General features: G+C 40.5%; 1 protein-coding gene across 1 annotated transcript; it reads right to left on the bottom strand.

The window, feature by feature from the left end:
- Nucleotides 1-1,182: 1,182 nt before the first annotated feature.
- Nucleotides 1,183-4,934, bottom strand: LOC136205650 (nudix hydrolase 1). The gene is made up of 3 exons (XM_065996374.1): nt 4,725-4,934; nt 4,332-4,631; nt 1,183-1,521 (listed from the first exon to the last, which is right to left on the bottom strand). The coding sequence occupies exons 1-3, from the start codon at nt 4,852-4,854 to the stop codon at nt 1,517-1,519; spliced, it is 435 nt and encodes a 144-aa protein (XP_065852446.1). The 5' UTR covers nt 4,855-4,934; the 3' UTR covers nt 1,183-1,516.
- Between the last annotated feature and the right edge of the window lie 16,058 nt (nt 4,935-20,992).

Raw genomic sequence — 20,992 nt, 5'->3', positions numbered from 1 at the left:
ATCTCAACCATGGAACTTTTTGGAACCTCGTTTTCCATGGCGAATGATTGGTCTCTCAGAGATTCGACTAGCCGATCCTCTTGCCACTGAATATTCTTTCTAGTAAGCTCGTTTATGAGCTCATATGCATAACTTGTCAACTTTCTAAAAAGGTCCCCACCTGCTATAGAATCCACAATTGCACAGTAAGTGGGAGCCAAACCGTGATAGACAGTACTTACTAGATCGTGCTTTGGAATATCGTGATGCGTGCAACTCCAGAATAATCCTCTAAATCAAGCTCAAGTTGTATGAAGGGCCTCACATTCAAGTTGTTGAAAAGAGGTGATGTCATTCCTCAACTTAATTGTTTTGGAATCTGGGAAGTAGTAGGAGAGGAACTCCTTTTCGAGCCATTCCCATGCCGTGATAGATCCAGATCGCAACCACTCCAATGCTTATCTTGTCAAATAAAATGGAAATAATTTTAAACGGATAACCTCGGGTGGAACACCGCTTTTCCGAGAAGTGTCGACACACATAAGAAATTTATTAAGATATTCATTAGGATTTTCATGGAGTTGCTTCCAAATGTCCACTTTGTTGGATAAGTTGGATCATGCTTGTCTTGATTTCATAAATGTTGGCCATAATGGATAGGGCGACGATTCTGTTTCTGTTTTGTTCTACGTGGAGCTAAGATCTTCAACATTGACTTTGTATCGTTGCCTCCTCCATTTCGGGTTGGTTGGTCATGGTGTGTTGGTTCTCATTGTTGACTTTAGCAATTCTTCCTATACAAAATACAATCAATTTCGAGATGAATAGGAATAAGAGTACCACTTCAGGATCAGGTGAGCATAAAATAGAAAAGAATTAAGGAATTTAACAAAAGAAAAATATTAACATAAAAAGAAGGATGTTAGTGTATAAGTATGCATAAAAAAAATTATTCATAAAAAATGCTTAGACTAAGAAAAAAATGTTTTGGTCTAATATCGCAAGAAAATAAATCTCCGGCAATGACGCCAAAAACTTGATAAGCGGCGGGGCGAGTTATGCTCTGTCCGGTAATACAACTAAGGGATAAGTGTACCCAGTCGTTATCAAGTAATAAATCTGGTTAAGTCCAAGTATCGAAACCACAAGATTTATATCCACAAGTATTAAACTACTCGATTTTACACGTTATTTAGGCGGTGTATAGTTTAGGTTTGGTTTAGGTAACAACTATAAACTACTCCTAAACTATATGTGAGACAGCGTTCATGCGTTCAAGCCCTTATGAGATGGTACATGTGGTGTTAAGTTACAACACGTGATAAACAATACTTCAAATTATATACGAGTAACAGTTTACTCTTACACAGACGATTATACATAAACTGACCAACTCTGTGAGGTTCTTAGATCGCGATTCCCTCTTAAGGCGATTATAATTCTTTACGTTTAGAAAATAAGGCTTGTAAGTTCCATGGCTTGTCAATTTCGATAAAGTAACACCTATGTGAATCCTAATGGATTTTGGAGTTTGTAATCAACCTACACAATAATCAATTATGAGAATCAAAACAAGGAATAAACATCAACAAATATAGTGAAACTGAAAATTGTAACTCATATTATAACTGTGAAAGGTGCTTTATTACATGAAAAATTATTTTATTACTTCTCATTGATTTATTGAAATATACATGAAATTAACCATTAGACAATAATCACTCGGAAAGGGTATAGCATTGACTACTTTGATTTATGTGATCGTTTCATTAGGTATCAGAGTTTGCTTAACATTAGATGTTCTCTACATGCGGTTGTGTCTGTTACACCAATTGCAAATGTGAGTACCAAGTCTAATGAACAACAAAAAAAACAAAGAAAAGGCATGGAAAATGCTTTAAATGTGGGGATGTTAATCACTGGGCAGATAAATTCAAAAAACCGAGTCAAGCACAGTTAGGCACATCACATGGGCTTGGACCACGTCCATATGTACACATGGCATGGCAGCCTCAATATGACCCATTCGATGGAGCACCTATTAGATATATATTAGGTTTTATTATTTTACAGTCGTATGGGTAGTTTAAGAATAAGTTAGTTTTATATGGACTAAATTAAAATTTTACTTCTTTTCCCTTCCCTAATCGTCTTGTATATATTGTATACCTGTGTAGGTATACAATCACTTTTCATCTTCTTCTCTATTAATAAACTTCTAGTTTTCTTCTTTATTCTGTGTCTGATATGGTATCAGAGCATATTAAATCGTTTCCGCTGATCATTCTTCATTAATGGTCTTCCAATCTTCTTCTTCTATTAGAAATTTCTTTTGAGAAATTCTACTTGTCTTCATATAGATCTTTTTGTTAGATCTATATCATTTTCTCTATTTTCTATAATCTTTTGTAAGATTCATACCTCTTTTTCAAGAAGATTCTTGAAAAAAAATTTAGCAAGATGACTACTCCGGTGACACCGATTGCAACGGTACTTTCTAATGTATACACCCAAGTGAAAATACAAGTCAATCTCTGGTATCTTTACCATTAACAGGGAGTAAAGATTATCATTATTGGGCTAGGGCAGTGAAGTGTTCTTTGACAGCGAAGAACAAACTCAAGTTTATTGACTATACGCTATTGCAATCAGATGTTGAGGAAGTGAATCAATTAGCATGGAATAGGTGTAATCAACTTGTGCTTACTTGGATCAATAGTTATGTTTCTTCTTCAATTTTACAAAGCATCACCTGGTTTGAGACTACTTATCAGGAGCGGTCCTATAGGATGATGATAGGGGCAAAAATGAATTGAATCCCACATCAGAAATGTACAAGAGAGTGATTGGAGGTTATTAATAAGATGTGTATTCAATACATGTAGACACGTTTTAAAGTCGTAAAGTCCAATGTGTTGAAATTAGGCTAAAACGAATAATAACTACATGATATTGAACCGGATTGCTCATTCAATTTTACTCTTATTAACATGACTGGCGATCATCTTCAAAAGCGAACATGAAACTCGCTCATCTTTGTCATTTATTAACATAAAAATCTCTTAATCTTTGACTACTCTAATGATAAGTAACCTTCCATTATAAATCTGATAAAAACAATATTCTAAAGCAACTTTAATCCATCAATTATTTGGTTAGGTAAAAAAAAATTATTGTTTAGATACACAAATCTCTAAAATTGTGATTTAGAATATTAAAAAGTGGTTGTATTCGAAACATCATGAGTGCAATGCAATTGGTTGTATGTTTTTTTGAAACTGGAATTGGTTTTACAAAGAATAGTTACTTTTTAAAATGAAGTTTAACTATACCATGGCATAATCGTTCCATGAATGAATGTAGTAAAAATTGAACTAAACAACAACTAGTTATTACATATAGAACGAATTTTCTTTTGTTTTCATACTCCACAAATAAAACATGACCTAAGTATGACTAGTTAGGAGAAATAAAACCCACCCTTATACCAGGCTCATAAACAAGAGTGAGCTCAAGCGAAAAGCCCATAAACTTTTAGCTCCAATATACGCCTTGTTTTCTTTTTATATTTATAGATGGTTATCAATATTTTCATAATGTAAGTTCCAATGTATCAAAATGAACATATCACTACTATCATGATGATGAATAATTTATTTATTTTTCTATAAAAAAAATTATTGCTTTCAAAAAATAATAAAAAAAAAACTATTTTTACCCTGCATTTTAAAAGAAATATATATGTACATCCAAAATAAATAAAAATAATCCCCTTGATAAAGTCAAAGAATGTTGATCTCGAAATAGAAATTGTTTAGCACTATATATTCTATACGACCATTATTTTAGATTTTCAAATCACTGTATTCAAAGTTTTCTCTTTAAACAATTGGTTCAAAATCAAAAAATTAAGTTTAGAATATCATTTTCATTAAATCTATAGGGGAGAGTTGCATATTATTGGAATGGTCATCTTAATCAAGAATGAATGAAAGGATAGGTTATGTTTAGTGAAATCCAAAGTTGAAGGATGATATTATAAATATAAATTACTCAATTGTCATTGTTTGATTAGATCAATAATTTCATGAGCTCGTAGTTATAATTCAACAGCAGATTGCTTTAACCGATTAACCACAATTCAAACAATAAAATGATATAAACAAAATACAACTTCTGCCTGCTCATGGTTTGAACAATGCAATGAGGCTTCAATTTCTAATTGGAATATTCAACAAAAAGAACAGTTGTTTTTTAAGTATAGCACACAATTCATTATGGATACATCAAAGCATTCAAATTCAAGCAAACATAGTACCATAAGAAAATCCTGAGCGCCTTTGAGAACTAACCTGTAGTAGCAGGGAAAGGATTGAAGCCACTTAGCACCATTTTTTCCAAAGGCAAAAACAAGGGTTTGGGTAAATTATCCCAATCAAACCAATCCCAACCATAACACTTCTCCGGCTCAAGATTTTGGGGGACTTGATTAGGATCCGCCAACACTGCCCTAAGAAATACGGTAACATAATGGCATGGTTTTGGTTCCTCCAGATGGACATTGTTGGTCACTGTCAGCAATTCTGTTTTGGTAATAACCAAACCAGTTTCCTCCTCCATCTCCCTTGCTCCGCATTCTTCAAAACTCTCACCTGGAAAAAGGAAGATGGAAAATCGATTTAAATTTTAGAATTAGAATGTTGAGAGCTAAACAGAGTTAGGGATTGATTGTCGAATTAGATCACCAAATTCAAGGTGGCCGCCGGGGAGGGCAAAGGTAGAGTCACCGAAGGAGGAGCGGCGCCGGCCTAGCAACACCGATTTCCCTTTCACTAAGAATACTACGACGGCGACTCGCGGCACCGGTTTCTCCATTTCCTTTTTGCTTTTTCGGCTATCCGAGTTTCTGATGATGGAATCTGCCCTTTAAATAAAATGCTGGAGTTGAAACGGCGTCCTTTCCTGCCCTTTTGAGGTTTTTCAAGGTCTTCCCGCCACGGATGATAATTCTATGCGGTTGCATGTAGCAGGGTAGTATACACCTTTCCAATCAAAGAAATCCACGTCATTTTATTGAAATTGAATCATGATATCACCTTTTCATTATTCTTTTTATCACTTCATGTTCTGAATTTATTTATTTTTCAAATATTAATATATGGGATAGTTATAGAATCTTGAATATAATTTCTTAAAATGGTGATTGAATATATATCTAGTGGAAAAAAAAATTGAATAAGTTCCGAATTATTAATTCTAAAAATGGTACAAACTGTTAAATTGTGGAAAAACGATATTTGAAATAACTATGAATCTAATTATTTTTTGTATTGTTTTTTTTTTTACATCTATTTAACAAAATATATTGGCTTGGCGAGAGAGATATAATGTGTTTTGATGAGGATGAATGTAGTGAATGAATTGCGGTGATAAATAAGTAAGCAGGGCTTGGGGAGCAAGCAAATAGGTGTTGGTCAATTGGTGTTTTGTAGGCATCACCTAAAACAAAAGCATGTAAAAGTGAAGTGCGAATTGCTTCCTATCAGGGCCGGCCCTGGGCCTAGACCGGAAGGGGCCCAAAAAAATTAGCTTTGCCAATTTACAAATTGCATATGTTTTAAGTATTATAATAAATTCTGGGTCTGTAGTGGGGGTGCCAGCATAGCTGGGATGTCCGCCGCTTACCCTTTCTCGCTAACCAATCTTTAATCAAAAAAAAATATTATAATAAATTCAAACTAGTATAATGGTAATGCATTGTCTTCCAACTAAAGAAGGTATGAGTTCAATTCTCACTTTTGATATTTTTTTGATATATTTTTAATATATAAATGTTATGGGTAGTTAAGAGTAAGATGACAAGTTTCATTTTATTACCTCATTTTAGAATAACTATTTTTAATTTGATTAAATTTAAAAATAAAAAAAATTATTTTATTACCTTAAATTGATTAAATTTGAAAATTAAAAATTAATTTATACAATATGAATAAAAATCAATTAGTAAATTTTATATTAAAGGGGCTCTTACTACTTGTTTTTCCTAGGGCCCCTAAATTATCAGGACCGCCCTGTTTCCTATACATCATAACAAATTAATATATTATATTACTAACCTTTGTAGTTTTTTAAGTTGTTTTTAATAATTTTTTTAAAAATTTTTTATTTACCATTATGAAACTTTTCATTCAGTTTTGAGAGGGTTTATTCCATAAAATATATGTCAAGAACTTATTATGATTAGTTTAGATATTGGCTGATAAAGAGTTTCTAGCACGACGGATGATGGCGACCTCGTCCCCCGGTGACGGCGCATCCATTGCGATTGCCCACCTTTTCGATCGGAAAGCTTTCGCCGATTTCTCCAAATCAGAGATCGGTAGATCGTCGCCTGCAGCAACCACCTTCGCAGATGTTGTCAAGAATTCAATCCCTTCCATTTCGATACCTCCGTCGTCGCTGCTCAGCTCGGCCTGCTCTTCTCCGCCGCTGGTTACGGAAGAAGGGGGTTTTAAGGCAGTGAAAGTCCCACAGAAGATTTACGAGGAAAGGATCAAAGCCGTGCAATTCTCGGTCATCGGAAGAGTATTTTTGAGTAAATGTGAGAAACCATGGAAGCATGCTGACCTCAAACAGCTGCTAAATCAAAAATGGAAGCATAACCTAGAGTGGAAAATGATATCTCTAAGTAAGGGATTCTACCAATTCGTTATGCCTAATGAAAAGGCGCTGCAGGTGATTTGGGAGCATGGAGCTATTTCCTTAAAGCCATGAATCATCAGATTCTCCCCGTGGTACCCTGGTTTCAATCCTGACATGCACAAAACTACCTCCGCGCAAGTCTGGGTAAGATTTTATAATTTGCCCTGGGAATTCTGGGATACCAGAATTATCACTAGCATTGCTAGAGCTGTAGGAGTTCCAATTAGATTTGATAGCAACACTGTTAACGGTGAGTTTGGACACTATGCTAGAGTGCTCATCGATGTTGAACTATCTATGGACATCCAAGACAGGATACGGGTTGACACGGAAAACCAAAAGCATTGGGTATTTCTTGAGTATGAAAATCTGCCTATGCTATGTAGTATTTGCTCTTCTATTGGACACGATGCTTCTGTATGCAGGAGGAATGTCAAATCCAAACCTCAATCACAGAAGGTTTCAAAGGCTAAACCTCCCTCTTCAGTTTGGCGGTCTGCCCCACCTACAGATTCTGTACAGCAGAATGCGGATGTTCCCCCTTTGCACTCCGAGGACAACGTGAAAAGTGGGAAAGAGTTGCAATTGATCATTCACAAGCCTGAGACGCATAGGCAGAGTTCTGAGAAAGGAGTACGTGACGCCTGGGCTGATCCCAGCGATGATGATAGGCGCTATGCGTCTGACTCTGAGAACACAGAAACTCAGTTTCCGGCAGGGACTCCCAAAGGGGTTAACTATCTATCTGAAACAATTGAATGGACACATCATATGGCTCGGTCACATAACAGAGAACTTTGCTCTGGAAATGAGTTTGCGGCTGAGGGGAGTGACTGGATAACAGCTCGCAAGAAATCTAAGGACAAGAAAAGTGAATCGCGTCTGTCAGGGCGCATTCGATCTACTGTATAGTTCTTATGAAGATTCTGTTCTGAAATTGTAGGGGAATTCTAAACGAGGGAACCCAGAGGGCTCTTAAACAGCTATGTATCTCCAATCAGCTTGATCTGCTGTGCTTAGCTGAACCCATGGTTGATTTCGACAGAATTTCCATCCTCTTCTGGAACTCTATCGGTATGCAATGCATTGACAGCGATCAGAATAACTCAATTTGGATCTTCTGCAAACTTGGCTACAGTGGTCGTTGTTCAACTGTTATCAATCATGAGCAATACATTTCTATCAAATACGCTCTGAATCAGGAGAGTTACCAAATATCCTTTGTTTATGGTAGCAACACGGCAATTAGAAGACGAGTACTCTGGAGCTCTCTCCTCTCTAATCAAGTCTGTAATAAAAGGCTAGTCCTAGGAGATTTCAATGCAATTACGGGCGCCCATGAAAAAACTGGCATCAGTCCCTCGGAAGGCAGCTACCGGGATTTCAGGGAATTCATCAGAAATGGTGAATTGACAGAAATTGACAGTTCTGGTCTTCAATTCACCTGGTCTAATGGGAGAAGGGGGGCTGCTCATGTTGAATGCAAACTGGACCAGACCTTGGTGAACGAAGATTTCATTGACAGTTGGGATAGTTTAAGCTGCTCCATTCTTCCGCGAAGTAAGTCTGATCACTCCCCGATCCTTCTTTCCTGTGCTTCTGGAGCTGTCAGAAAAAGCAGGTTTCGCTTTCTTTCTATGTGGATCACTCATGATTCGTTGAGAAATCTGGTGGCTGATCATTGGTCTTCTTGCAATATCTCTCTCCCGCCGGCACAACTGTTATGTTATAACCTGAAATCTCTAAGACCTAAGCTTCGGACTTGGAACAAGGATACTTTTGGGCTGGTTGACAGCAATATAAGAGACGCTCAATCAAAACTTGAGGATATCCAAAACTGCATTTCGAGAGAGGGTCTTAATGATACTCGGTTTGCTCAGGAATTAGAGGCCCAAAAGGAAGTTGATCTGCAACTCTACAGACAAGAATTGCTGCTGAGGGACAAAAGCAGGGAGAAATGGTTGAAAGCCGGAGATCGTAATTCTGCCTATTTTCACAAGTCTGCCAAAATTAGAAAGGTACAATCATCTCTTGACAACCTTCTAATTAACAACACAATTGTTAGTGATGAAAACACAATTGCTCAGCACGTAATAAGATATTATCAAGATTTATTCACTGGCAGTGTGAGACACATCAACTATGAAGATGTCAAATCGGTTATTCCGCAATGTGTCACGGCTTTGGATGATGAGCTGCTAACGCAGCGACCCTCTGCAGATGAAATTCGCAGCGACCCTTTGGAGGCACATTCTACCAACACTTTTGGGACATAATTGGCAACGATGTTTGTCAAATGGTTTTCAGCTTCTTTGACTCTGGTCATATGCTTCCTAGTCTGAATGCGAGCATTATGGCTCTCATCCCTAAGGTGGAAGGGGCTAACGAAATTCAACATTTCAGGCCTGTTGCTATGGGAAATTTCAATTACAAGATCATTTCAAAAATTATTGCTGACAGACTTGCTCCTATCGCATCTAGAATCATTTCTGTCAACCAATTTGGCTTCATAGCAGGCAGAAGCATCCACCACTGCATAGCTGCCTCATCTGAGGGTGTTAACATGCTTAAAAAGAAGTGCTTTGGGGGTAATATGGCCCTCAAAATCGATATCAGAAAGGCCTTTGACACACTTAACTGGAATTTCCTGTTGGCCATTCTTGAATCTTTTGGCTTCTCACTGAAATTTAGAAACTAGATATTGGAGATTCTGAGATCCGCTAGAATTTCAATTTCTCTTCAAGGCGGAATTAAAGGCTTCTTTGCCTGTTCCTGTGGAGTTAGGCAGGGTGATCCGCTATCCTCCACACTGTTTGGGATTGCTGAGGATTTTCTGGGTAGATGGATTTCTAAAATGATTGCTGAGGGCAAATTTGATCCTATGCTGTATACCAATAATGCTGTTTTCCCTTCTCATCTTTTTTATGCAGATGATATGTTGATTTTCGCAAGGGCCTCGACGAAGAATATGAGGTGCATCAGAGACTTCTTCAAGCTCTATGAGGACTTTTCTGGTCAGGCTGTTAATTGGAACAAATCACAGGTTCTATTTGGTCATTTTATATCATCTTCAAGACGTGCTCGTCTTTCTGACATCCTGGGAATTTGACAGGCTGAGCTCCCGTTTATCTACCTGGGGGTTCCGTTGTTTCAAGGAGCTCCTAGGTCCCAGTTCTTGAATCCTCTGATTGATAAATTCCTCGCTAAATTTAGTCTCTGGAGGGGTCACTCCCTGTCTTTTGCGGGCAGGCTTACGCTGATCAAATCTGCTCTAACTGGAGCTCTAGTGCACTCCTTCCTATTGTATCGATGGCCCACTGCGCTCTTGAAGCGTCTTAACAGAGCTATCCGTAACTTCCTTTGGACTGGAGATAGGGATCGAAGAAAACTCATAGTGGTTCCTTGGAATATCTGCTGCAAGCAAATTGTTCATGGAGGTTTAGGTATCAAAGATTTGAAAACTTTCAATACGGCCTTACTTGCGAAATTCAGCTGGGACCTCATTCAGGGTCATGGATTCATCATCAACCTGGTTCGTCTCAGATTTCTGGAGCCTTCTGGCATTCCTAAGAGATACATCTCTAATTCTTCCATTTGGTCCTCGCTAAGAAACAATTTTCATCTGATTAATGAAAAACCCAAAAAAACTTTTTTTTTTAAATTTTTATATACAAATCTAAACAATTGTTTCAACCTATTCAATTTACACAGATTATAAACGAAATAGTCCCCGGTAACACTTGATGGTGTTGTCGTCGGGTATTTCAAAATATAATCTAATTATAAATAAAATAGTTCCAAGCAAATTTAATCTAATTATAATCAAAATAGTCCCCGGCAACGGCGCCAAAAACTTGATGCTCGTAAAGTATATAGCATTTAATAGGACAAGTGTATCCTATCGCAACAAGTAATATTGTGCTAAGCACGAGATCGAACCACAAAGACTATTCGTTACAACTAGTAAATCTACCTAGAATGATCTAATTGTTTAGAGGGTTGGATAAATGTTTGGGTTTTTGATAAACTAATTAAATGAATTAAAAGCAATAAAGATAACAAAATAAAGTGAACAATTGACAGGGTAGAAGGTGAATTGACGGATGGCACAATATAGGATCAGGATTCCTTTGATTAAATCCTATGTATGAGTTTAGGGAGTTCAGATTTGTGTTTTACCAATGATTGAAGGTAATTGTCCTAAGTGAAAGACAAATTTGTACGGGATTTGTCTAACCTATTCACATGCATTCGGGTGACGGCTTGATTAGGCATATACCCTAGGTCATGCAAAGCATTAGGTTTATTGACAACTAAGGCTAAAGCCGTAGCCCAACCACAAAGCCTCATTCCTAGTGGTCTCTAGCGAAGTCAGATTTACACAAGTTCGGTATAGACGATTCTGTGGTCAGGTTCTCATCTATCTATAATCCTATTTAATGTCAGGGTCACAGACATTAAGCACATTATATACATAAACAGGCTAGTTGATCATTATCAATGTTCATTCTAGCATAAATCCTGTTCCTAATAATTTCTAGGCATTAAGCATGCATAAACTGATCAATCAAAGGTCCTAGATCCCTAATCATACATATTCTTACAATCAATTTCATCCCCATCCCAAATTGGATGGGGATTAATTCATAGACAAATTAATCATAGCAATAGGCATATAAGAATAATGGAAAAAGCTTCAATTAAATATAATCGCAAAAGATAAAAGGGAAAGATATAGAAATCCAAAACCCGTTTTGCCGATTCTGATTACAAAAATAGAAGACGAAGAACTTCTCCCATCAATTGTTCTTGAAAGAAAAGACAAAACAGAAAATAAACCTAATCTAGAAACAGGAAAATAAAACTGAAATAAAAGCTAAATCTACATTGTGGAGGAGAGAAAGCCCTAGCGACTCTCCAATTTATTAAGTGGCTAATCCCCCCTGAAAGATTAGGATTAGCTCCCTATTTATAGAGTTAGGAAGGAAACCCTAATGCCTCAGGGGTAAAAATGACATTTCCAAAGTGTTTTATGGGCTTTTGGGCTTAATATTCGCGGATTTCAGCAAAGGGGAAGGTGCAGGCGCGCCTTCCCCCGCCTCGTCTCGTCGAGACAAGGCCTGTCTCGACGAGACGAGGGCCTGTCTCGACGAGACAGCATGTGTCTCGCCGAGACAGGTCCCATTTGGGGGATTAAACTCTGGTTTTTATCATTTTGAGTCCCTGGGCTTCCGAAAGATGCTCTAATGGTCCCTGATGAATCCCAAAAGTACTCCAATGGTCCCTGAAAGGTCCTGTAATTCCCCAATGGGCTTTGGTCTGGTTCGGAAATGCACGAAAAGTCCCTGAAAATCCCTGAAAACACCGAAAATGCCAAAAATAAGGGAAATTGCTAATTTTAACTAAAAGATAATAAAACGCTACCAAAATTAAAAGGAAATAAAGCAAAAGGAAGCTAAAAGGGACCTAAAAACCCTATACAAATGGGAGCTATCAGACTGGAGACAGGGATCGAAGAAAACTCATAGTGGTTCCTTGGAATATCTGCTGCAAGCAAATTGTTCATGGAGGTTTAGGTATCAAAGATTTGAAAACTTTCAATACGGCCTTACTTGCGAAATTCAGCTGGGACCTCATTCAGGGTCATGGATTCATCATCAACCTGGTTCGTCTCAGATTTCTGGAGCCTTCTGGCATTCCTAAGAGATACATCTCTAATTCTTCCATTTGGTCCTCGCTAAGAAACAATTTTCATCTGATTAATGATGATTCAGTTTGGTGGATTGGAGAAAACTCGAGGCTGAAGTTTTGGACAGACAAATGGATTGTGCCGTCGGTTGCAGACCAGGTTGGCATTCCCAAAAAATTACAGGCTAAATTGGTTGATCCTATTCAGAACTACAGATTAAACGGCGCCTGGTTCAATTTACACGAGTTGCCGGACCAAGTTCAGTTCAATATCAGCCAAGTGGAAGCTATCGATGGTTCTGATCTGTGCGTTTGGCAGCCGTCAGAGTCAGGTATGGTTACGGCAAAGTCTGTTTATTCGAGCCTTATTCAAGGGGACAAGGTGACTTGGAGCAGGTTTGTTTGGAATCCCTTCGTCCCTCCCAAACGAGCTGCAACTTGTTGGATGCTGCTGCATGGAAAGCTGGCAATTCAGCCTCTGCTGCAGGCCCGCGGATTTGCGCTAGCTCAAAGATGCGAGCTGTGTAAATCACATGAAGAATCCGCCTTTCACCTTTTTGTGACCTGTGCAGTTACTAAAGAACTCTGGTCTAGCATTTTTAATGTTTTTGATATCACTACCAGGTATGCGGAATTCTTTACAATGTTGCGAGATTATCGTATCAGGCGCAACAGAAGAAAGTTTTGGATTTTTGCGGTTGTTTCGTGTGTATGGTTCATCTGGCATATTAGAAACCAAGCTATTTTTGAGAATGAGCTTCCTTCAATCCAAACTATTAGGCACAGGTTGTTTCGATTGATTTTTGAATATAGAGGAATGGCTGCCATTTCTGTCCGCCCACCCCAGGAACCAGGTCTTGTGACTGTTCGTTGGATTGCCCCCCCGGCTTATTGGATCAAGGTAAACACAGATGGTGCTTCAAGTGCTTCAGGTGAAGCAGGCGCAGTTGGGCTGTTTAGAAACTCAAGGGGATTTGTAGTCGGATGTTTCGCTTTCCCAATTCCGAATGCGCCGGTGTTAGACGAGGTGCCGCGGCCTAAACTCCCGGGCGGACCGGGGGGTGGACAACCTCATGGCGACGTAAGCGGTGATTGGCGCCGAAAGCAACCAATCGTGGAATCAAGCTGCTCGGCAGGACCGGAGCTCGGAGATATGGAAGAGTCGCCACCCACGAATGGGAAAATGAACACTGATCCCTTGCGGGAGACCGGTGTGGGTTCGAGAAACTTAGGTACGAGCTGAGAAGGCTAGCTCCTTTCCGGAGAAAGGCTACTAGGCACCCCGACATCGCCCGGTTATGAACCACCGGCCTCCTACTCAGCATGTTAGGCGATAACGGACTAATCGTATACTTCTTTAAGTTTAAAATTCATTTGAAACCCTTTTCTTTCTTGTTTCAGAAACCGTTTTGAGCATATATTATTGGAAAGCCATACTAGTAAAGAATCACCCATTTATGTTATACATACACAGAGAAGGGGGAGAAAGAAGTGATTTATTTACAACTTCATTTACATGTCACGCTGTGTGTTTATTCTACACTAACTTATTTTCCCCAAAACGAGTTTATTTACATGGTTCGTACCTTAATCACCGTTGGAAAGATTTAGGTGTGTTTCAAAACCCCATTTGATGAATTTTTACCCGAATCGCCATTGGAACGACTCGAGTGTTTGAAAACGTTAGGATAAGAACCTTTTAATGAGAAAACGTGGTTAAACATACAAGTCCATATCATATTGTACAAATCCTTTAAGAAAATGATTCTAAAACTCTATTATTCACAAAGAAAACGATTTTAATTATAATGTTCGCTTAATCCGCCGTTGGAACGGACTAAGGTTTTAAGACGTGGTGTTTTGAGAAGTGATTTGAAATGTTAACAAAAACAACTCTATTTACTTACATTAGGAAACTCTAAAAAATTCATTAGTTTAAATAATTATATTGAAAGCTCTCTTTTTGTGATTTATTTTCCTCTCTTATTTAATGGACTCTCTACCTATTATACTTGTAATAATGAACCCATTTAAACCAAGACTCATACTCAAATAAAGTCCATTTGAAACATGGACCCATGAATGGTCCAAAGGAATAAAGAAAGTAATTCTAGCATATATGTATACATTTAAATCAAAAAAATAGAATAAGAAAATAAAAAGTTTATACAAAAGAAACTATATGTATATAAGAATAGTAGGTACAATATATCTATACTTTAAAAATGTGAAAATAGTAAGTAAATCCTATAACTAAGAAAATAATATTCATCCAAAAATAATTTCCTTCAATAGCCACTAAAATAATCCAAATATCCCAAAACTACATATATACATATCTATTATAGTTTTAAATATCAAAAATAACATATACTAATATATATTAGTTATTTTCCAAAATATCCAAGTAAATAATCTTCAAAATAGAATCTAATAGAGCCCAAATGAATAAAAAGAAAGACATATATATATATATACATATACTTATATTGTAAAATAGAATAATAATAAAAAAGCATACAAATATTCTAAAATAATTACATATACTAAAGGTCTAAAATAATTTGAAAAACATATATTACATAACTATACATATATATATTAAGGATTAAAAGCTTAAAAGTTAAGAAAAAGGGACTGAAATGGCATCTTTTACGTTTTGGCAGATTTACCGACGGAAAATCCGTCGGTAAACAGCATTTAGTGACAGAAATGACAAATTACAGCAGCACTACAATATTCTCCAGATTTATTCGAAAGCTTTAAATTAAATCTAATTCAATCGTTTTGGATTTCCGAACTACCAAAAATAGATCATAGTCGAAAACGGAAGTTCCTAAACGACGTTTTTTATTTCAAATCATTATTTGGAAATTTCTTTTAAATTAAAAACTTATAATTACAACGTTTTCGATACCCGAACTACCTTTTTATCGGATCACGGTTCGTATTGGGATATCAAAACGAGGTTTTTTATTTTAAAACAAAACCGAATCTTATTCAACACGAAATGGAAATTAAATAAATACGCTAATTAAATAAAATGTGACAACATAAATAAATAACTAAATAAATAAAAACTATAACATAAAAATAAATAGGAAAAGAAGATAAATAAAATAAAATAAAAGAGAGTCTAGTCCTCGGATAATACCTTAAATTTGGTATCTGACAGTCGAAGCCGATTGATTCCACGAAGCACGATCTTCCGTTTTTAATGAAAATTTAGTAAAAATTGAACTTTAGGAAATTTGGAATTTTTGAGAAAAAAAATATTTTTCTCAAACAAATTCACTCTTTCTCTCTAAAAATGTTTAGAGTGAGAAATCTCTCTCCAAAAATCCACCCCTTTTTTGCATTGGGATCTGTGCCCTTATATAGGGAAACGGATCCCGGAACTTTGGGCGACGCCCAAGTAAAATTGGGCGTCGCCCAAAGTCGTTGGGCGGCCGCCCAAGGCTTGTTGGGCGGCCGTCCAACACTAAGTTGGGCTACCGCCCAACATTGTTGGGCGGCCGCCCAACATTTGTTGGGCTATCGCCCAACAATTGTTGGGCGATCGCCCAACGGTGTTGGGCGAGCGCCCAACCAATGTTGGGTGCTCGCCCAACGCTCGTTGGGCGTTTGCCCGACGTGGTTGGGCGCCCGTCCGACGACCCCCGAGACGTGCCTCGCGCTGTCGAGCGCGCGCGCCCCGCGGCCGCCGAGCGCGCGTTCCGCGCCGTCGGACGCTCACACGTTGCGGCCGCCGAATGCGCGCTCCGCGCTGCCGGGCGCGCACGCTCAGTGGCCAACGAGAGCGTGCCCCGCGCTATCAGACTCGGGCGTTGCTCGGACGTCGAGAACGTGCCACTCGTGGTTGGACGCGTGCGTCCGACGGACGCCGAGCGCACGTCCTGTGCCATCGAGCGGGCGTTCGACCATTGTCGACCGCGCGCCGGATGCCGCTAAGCACCCGCGCCATGCCGCTAAGCATACGCGAGCCACCTTACCGGCAACAGCGACCCGCCGTAATTTTCTTTCCTTATTATACGCTTATTATTCCTTATATTTTTTTTTGTTTTTCAAAACTTCCGGAATCAATCGCTTCAACCGTCTTGTTTTCAGGTTTTCGTCACAGGTCCTCCGACTCAGTGTCTACAGTTGCCCCTACTTTTCTATTTTGACAGTGATGTGTGTGTTTCGAAAACGTTTTTTGCTAACATAACACATGCAATGTAAAACATATACAAGTAAAAGACACGTAAAGAGTAGGAGGGAGCATACCTGACCTTCGCGCTGCGAGTTCCGATGTCGTCCTCTGATTCCTTCCATCGTCACCTTTGGAGTGGCCGTCGATGGATGTTCCTTTCTCGGAATCTAGCGTACATTGGTTATGGGTAAGAATGGCTCAAAAGCAATTTCGGTGTACGACCGTTAATGGGATGGCTCAAAAGCAACTCAGGTCTGCGACCGCGAGTAAGATGGCTCAAAAGCGACCCTGGTCCACGACCGCGGGTAAAATGGCTCAAAAGCAACTCAGGTCTGCGACCTTGAGTAAGATGGCTCAAAAGCAACTCTGGTCTACGACCGAGAGTAAGATGGCTCAAAAGCGACCCTGGTCCACGACCGCGGGTAAAATGGCTCAAAAGCAACTCCGGTCTGTGACCGTGAGTCAGATGGCTCAAAAGCAACTCCGGTCTGCGACCGAGAGTCAGATGGCTCAAAAGCAACTCCGGTCTGCGACCATGAATCAGATGGCTCAAAAGCAACTCCGGTCTACGACCGTGAGTCAGATGGCTCAAAAGCAACTCCGGTCTGCGACCGTGAGTCAGATGGCTCAAAAGCAACTCCGGTCTGTGACCGTGAGTCAGATGGCTCAAAAGCAACTCTGGTCTGCGACCGTGAGTCAGATGGCTCAAAAGCAACTCCGGTCTGCGACCGTGAGTCAGATGGCTCAAAAGTAACTCCGGTCTGCGACCGTGAGTCAGATGGCTCAAAAGCAACTCCGGTCTGCGACCGTGAGTCAGATGGCTCAAAAGCAACTCTGGTTTGCGACCGTGAGTCAGATGGCTCAAAAGCAACTCCGGTCTGCGACCGTGAGTCAGATGGCTCAAAAGCTGGGATTGTTTCTGGATTTTCTTACGACACCGTTGTCTGTATCTTCTTACTGGAGCTATCATCTCGGAGGTTCAATGGGAATGTATTTTAGTCTGAAATGATATAGACTAATGATCGTTTTTCTGTTGACTGTCATCTGTATTTTGACTGGTGTCACTGTTCTGTAAAAATTGACTATTGTCTGGAGTTCATATCTTGGCACTGTTGGTCGTTGTCTGGGAGAAATGCAGGCTGAAACGGACTGCAAATTGGAGGTCTGTGCACCTAGTAATTAATTATTTACTTTTTACCTTTATGTCAAATCGTACTTCTTTCACTATTTACGGGAATGCCATTCCCTTTTCCTATATAAGGTGGTGGGGTTTCATTTCAACCCCACACCTTCTCTCTCTTCTTTCTCTCACTAGACTTCAATTTGGATTATTCTCGGGATGGATTTAAATGAATGGGATGGCACTAGAGGCATGGACGAGGTTTATGTAAACCTGGATAGAGTGGATACCTTCCACGACCCTACGACGCATTTGAGCAGGACACGCTGCAACGAGGTAAGTAATTTCTCACTTTTATTTGATTCGAACTCTAGGCTTTAGCATTCCTATCCGAACATGATTTGCATGCTAACCCTTAGACTGCCTTAGAGGACTTTAGCTAGAAAACGTGAATTCCTTTATTCACAAGTAACACCTATTTATTTTTGTAAGAATGCGCGCTATATGCATGTGAATAGTGACACTGCGAATTTATGCATGCTAACAGTAAAAAACAACGTGAATAGTGAAGACGTGAATAGTGCACGTGATAGTAAAACGTGAATAGTGCACGTGAATAGTAAAAACGTGAATAGTGAAAACTTAGCTAATGTACGTTAATAGTGAAAACGTGAATAGTAAAAACGTGAATAGTGCACGTGAATAGTAAAAACTTAACTAGTGCACGTGAATAGTAAAAACTTAACTAATGCACGTGAATAGTAAAAACGTGAATAGTAAAAACTTAACTAATGCACGTAAATAGTGAAACCTAATCTATGCTCCTCGTCCCCGCAGACGAGGGTGGATTAAAGAATTGACTAAACCCTACGTGAATGACCCTACAGGAGAGATTTTTACAGAAAATTGGTCCTAACTGACCGGATGTCTCTATGAAAGAATACCTAGTCTTAACGCGTTCTTATCAATTGCATGCTTTAGGAGCTGTATTTAAATTTTCTTGTCTTGTTCTTTTTAGTTCATTGAGATTTCAGGGACCACCACCGTGATTCACTCGTGATACGATAGGCTAGGTGCCGCGGTGAGAGCCCGCGTGCGCGAGTTGGGCTTCGAGCCTTTTATTGCAGCGTTGCCCCGCACCAACGGGGTATGCGATCGTTTCGGCCTACGGGCCTTATGTGAGCGGTGGGTTGACTCGACCCACACCTTTCACCTTTCTTTTAGGGAGATGACCATCTCGCCCAGAGATTTCTCACTGCTGACAGGGTTCCGAGGGAGCAACACTCCCGTCCCTTTCCATTTCGATATGATGCGACCACGGGTCGACCTTGCTAGGCTCGCTGCCTTGATTGGACCGGGAGTTCGTCTTTGCGCCAAATCTACTCCAGCGAAGTTTATTTCCACCGCGAGCCTCTTGAGTCGACGAGATTTCTGCGAGACAGACGATACCGACTTGGCGGTTCGCAGCTTCTTAGTGTATACTCTGAGTGAGACGATTTTCCGCACGAAGGGTGGAAAGGTACATGCGGGTCTCATTCAGGCACTCAGCGATTTGGATGCAGCGGCTTCCTACGATTGGGCAGGGGCAGGCTTAGCCTTTCTCTACAAGTTTTTGGATCTGACTTGCCGGAAGCGCAAGGATTTCGGTGGTTACACCTTTGCTCTGCTGGTACGTGATGCCTTTTTGACTTGCCCGTCTTATCTTCTTCGCGTTTTTCACACTCCTAGTCCTTGTTTTTACCGCAGGTGTGGGCGTATGAGAGGCACATCCTTCCCAGCCGGTCTCGATCTCGACCGAGAGTACCGAGGCCGCCTTTCATGACTCGATGGAGGGATTTTAACTTGAGCGCCGAAAGGAGTCGGACGGTGCCACGGCTCCTAGATTGGATCGACTCGCTGACCCTCACACAGGTAGATTTTGCCTAATCATGCTCGGTTTTTGTTTGAGTCTTTCTGACTTTCTCTTTGTGCATTTTTTAGATTAAGTTCAGGTGGGACGACCTCGACTTCGGCCCCGATTATGCATATGTATCGATGATCCAGGAGCAGCAGTGTGTGCTCACCGGCCCCTGCGTGCGGGCATGGTATTTAGGGGATCGAGGCATCACTGGAGTTAGGGACGCTCACTGGACACCGGGTAAGATCCCCATCTCTATGTTCGCGGTGCGGACCATGCCCTTATCGACCGTTCGTCGGGACTTGACCCGCCAGTTTGTTGGTAGAGCGGTGTGGATTCACGCCGGGGGCCGTGAGCCTTACTTATCTACTCTGCTGAGCGCGAGGGATGCCCCGGCGGCAGCGATGGAGGTGGATCCGGTGGCAGATGTATTTTCGAGGGAGGCTATCGCGGCAGTCTTCGGTCAGGAGGAGGTCCCGGTAAGTGGTTCCACCCCCTTCTTATTTTACCTTTCATTCATGAGATGTTTAGGGGTTTTTATTGTGTGTTTTTTTTTTGCAGGAGGGGTCCTGGAGGGGTGCCCATTTATCTGATTTCTTTGACGGTACTCGAGCTCAGACGCCTGTGCGCGAGCAGCCCTACTATGTCGGCGAGTCCTCCAGCGCTGCCCGATCGGAAAGGTCTTCCCTAGGCGTGCCCCTACCAGACTACGGGAGAGATTATACCACGATTTGCTATGACGAGTCCGGGGCAGCTTATGCGGGATTCGAGGCGGCTCCTCCTATCTTCTCCTCGAGGGTCCCATTTGATCCCTCAGACGCTTCTCTGACCACGAGGGAGACTTGTACGGATTACGTGGGGCTGTCTGGTTACCTACGAGATCGCCTCAGCTTACGCTGCACCGATCACCTGGTATGTATCATTACTTTACTTTAGTGTAGTGGAATGTATGCATGTATGTATGATTTATGTTTTTGGCCTATGCTGCTTTTTATCTGTTCTTTTTTTTTCTTTTTCTGTAGAGTGATCTGCATGCCCACGAGCGGAGGCAGAGCGAGTTGGTGCGGGAGGCCGACGCCCGGGTTGGTCAGGTGTATCAGGAGAGAAATGATCACTGGTCAGGGATGATGCGACGGGAGACTGAGGGTCGCCTTGCCATCGAGGAGAGGGCGCGTGATGAGTCGATCAGGCGCCTTGCTACAGAGGAGAGAGCACGAGCTGCTGATGAGAGAGCACGCGCCTCTGATGAGAGAGCGCGAGTTTCTGATGAGAGAGCGCGTGCTGCCGAGGAGGCACTATCTGCGGAGCGTGCATCACACCTGAGAGATTTTGAGGACTATTGGGATTTCCCTCCGTATTAGGCTCGTTATGTATTGCTTTGTAGCTTTCATTTTTGCTTTGTAGATTTTATTAG

Source organism: Euphorbia lathyris, chromosome 1 (genome assembly GCF_963576675.1).
Source record: "Euphorbia lathyris chromosome 1, ddEupLath1.1, whole genome shotgun sequence".
NCBI lineage: Eukaryota > Viridiplantae > Streptophyta > Magnoliopsida > Malpighiales > Euphorbiaceae > Euphorbia > Euphorbia lathyris.
Note: the sequence above shows the minus strand (reverse complement) of the source record. Positions and strands in the feature narration are given on the sequence as shown.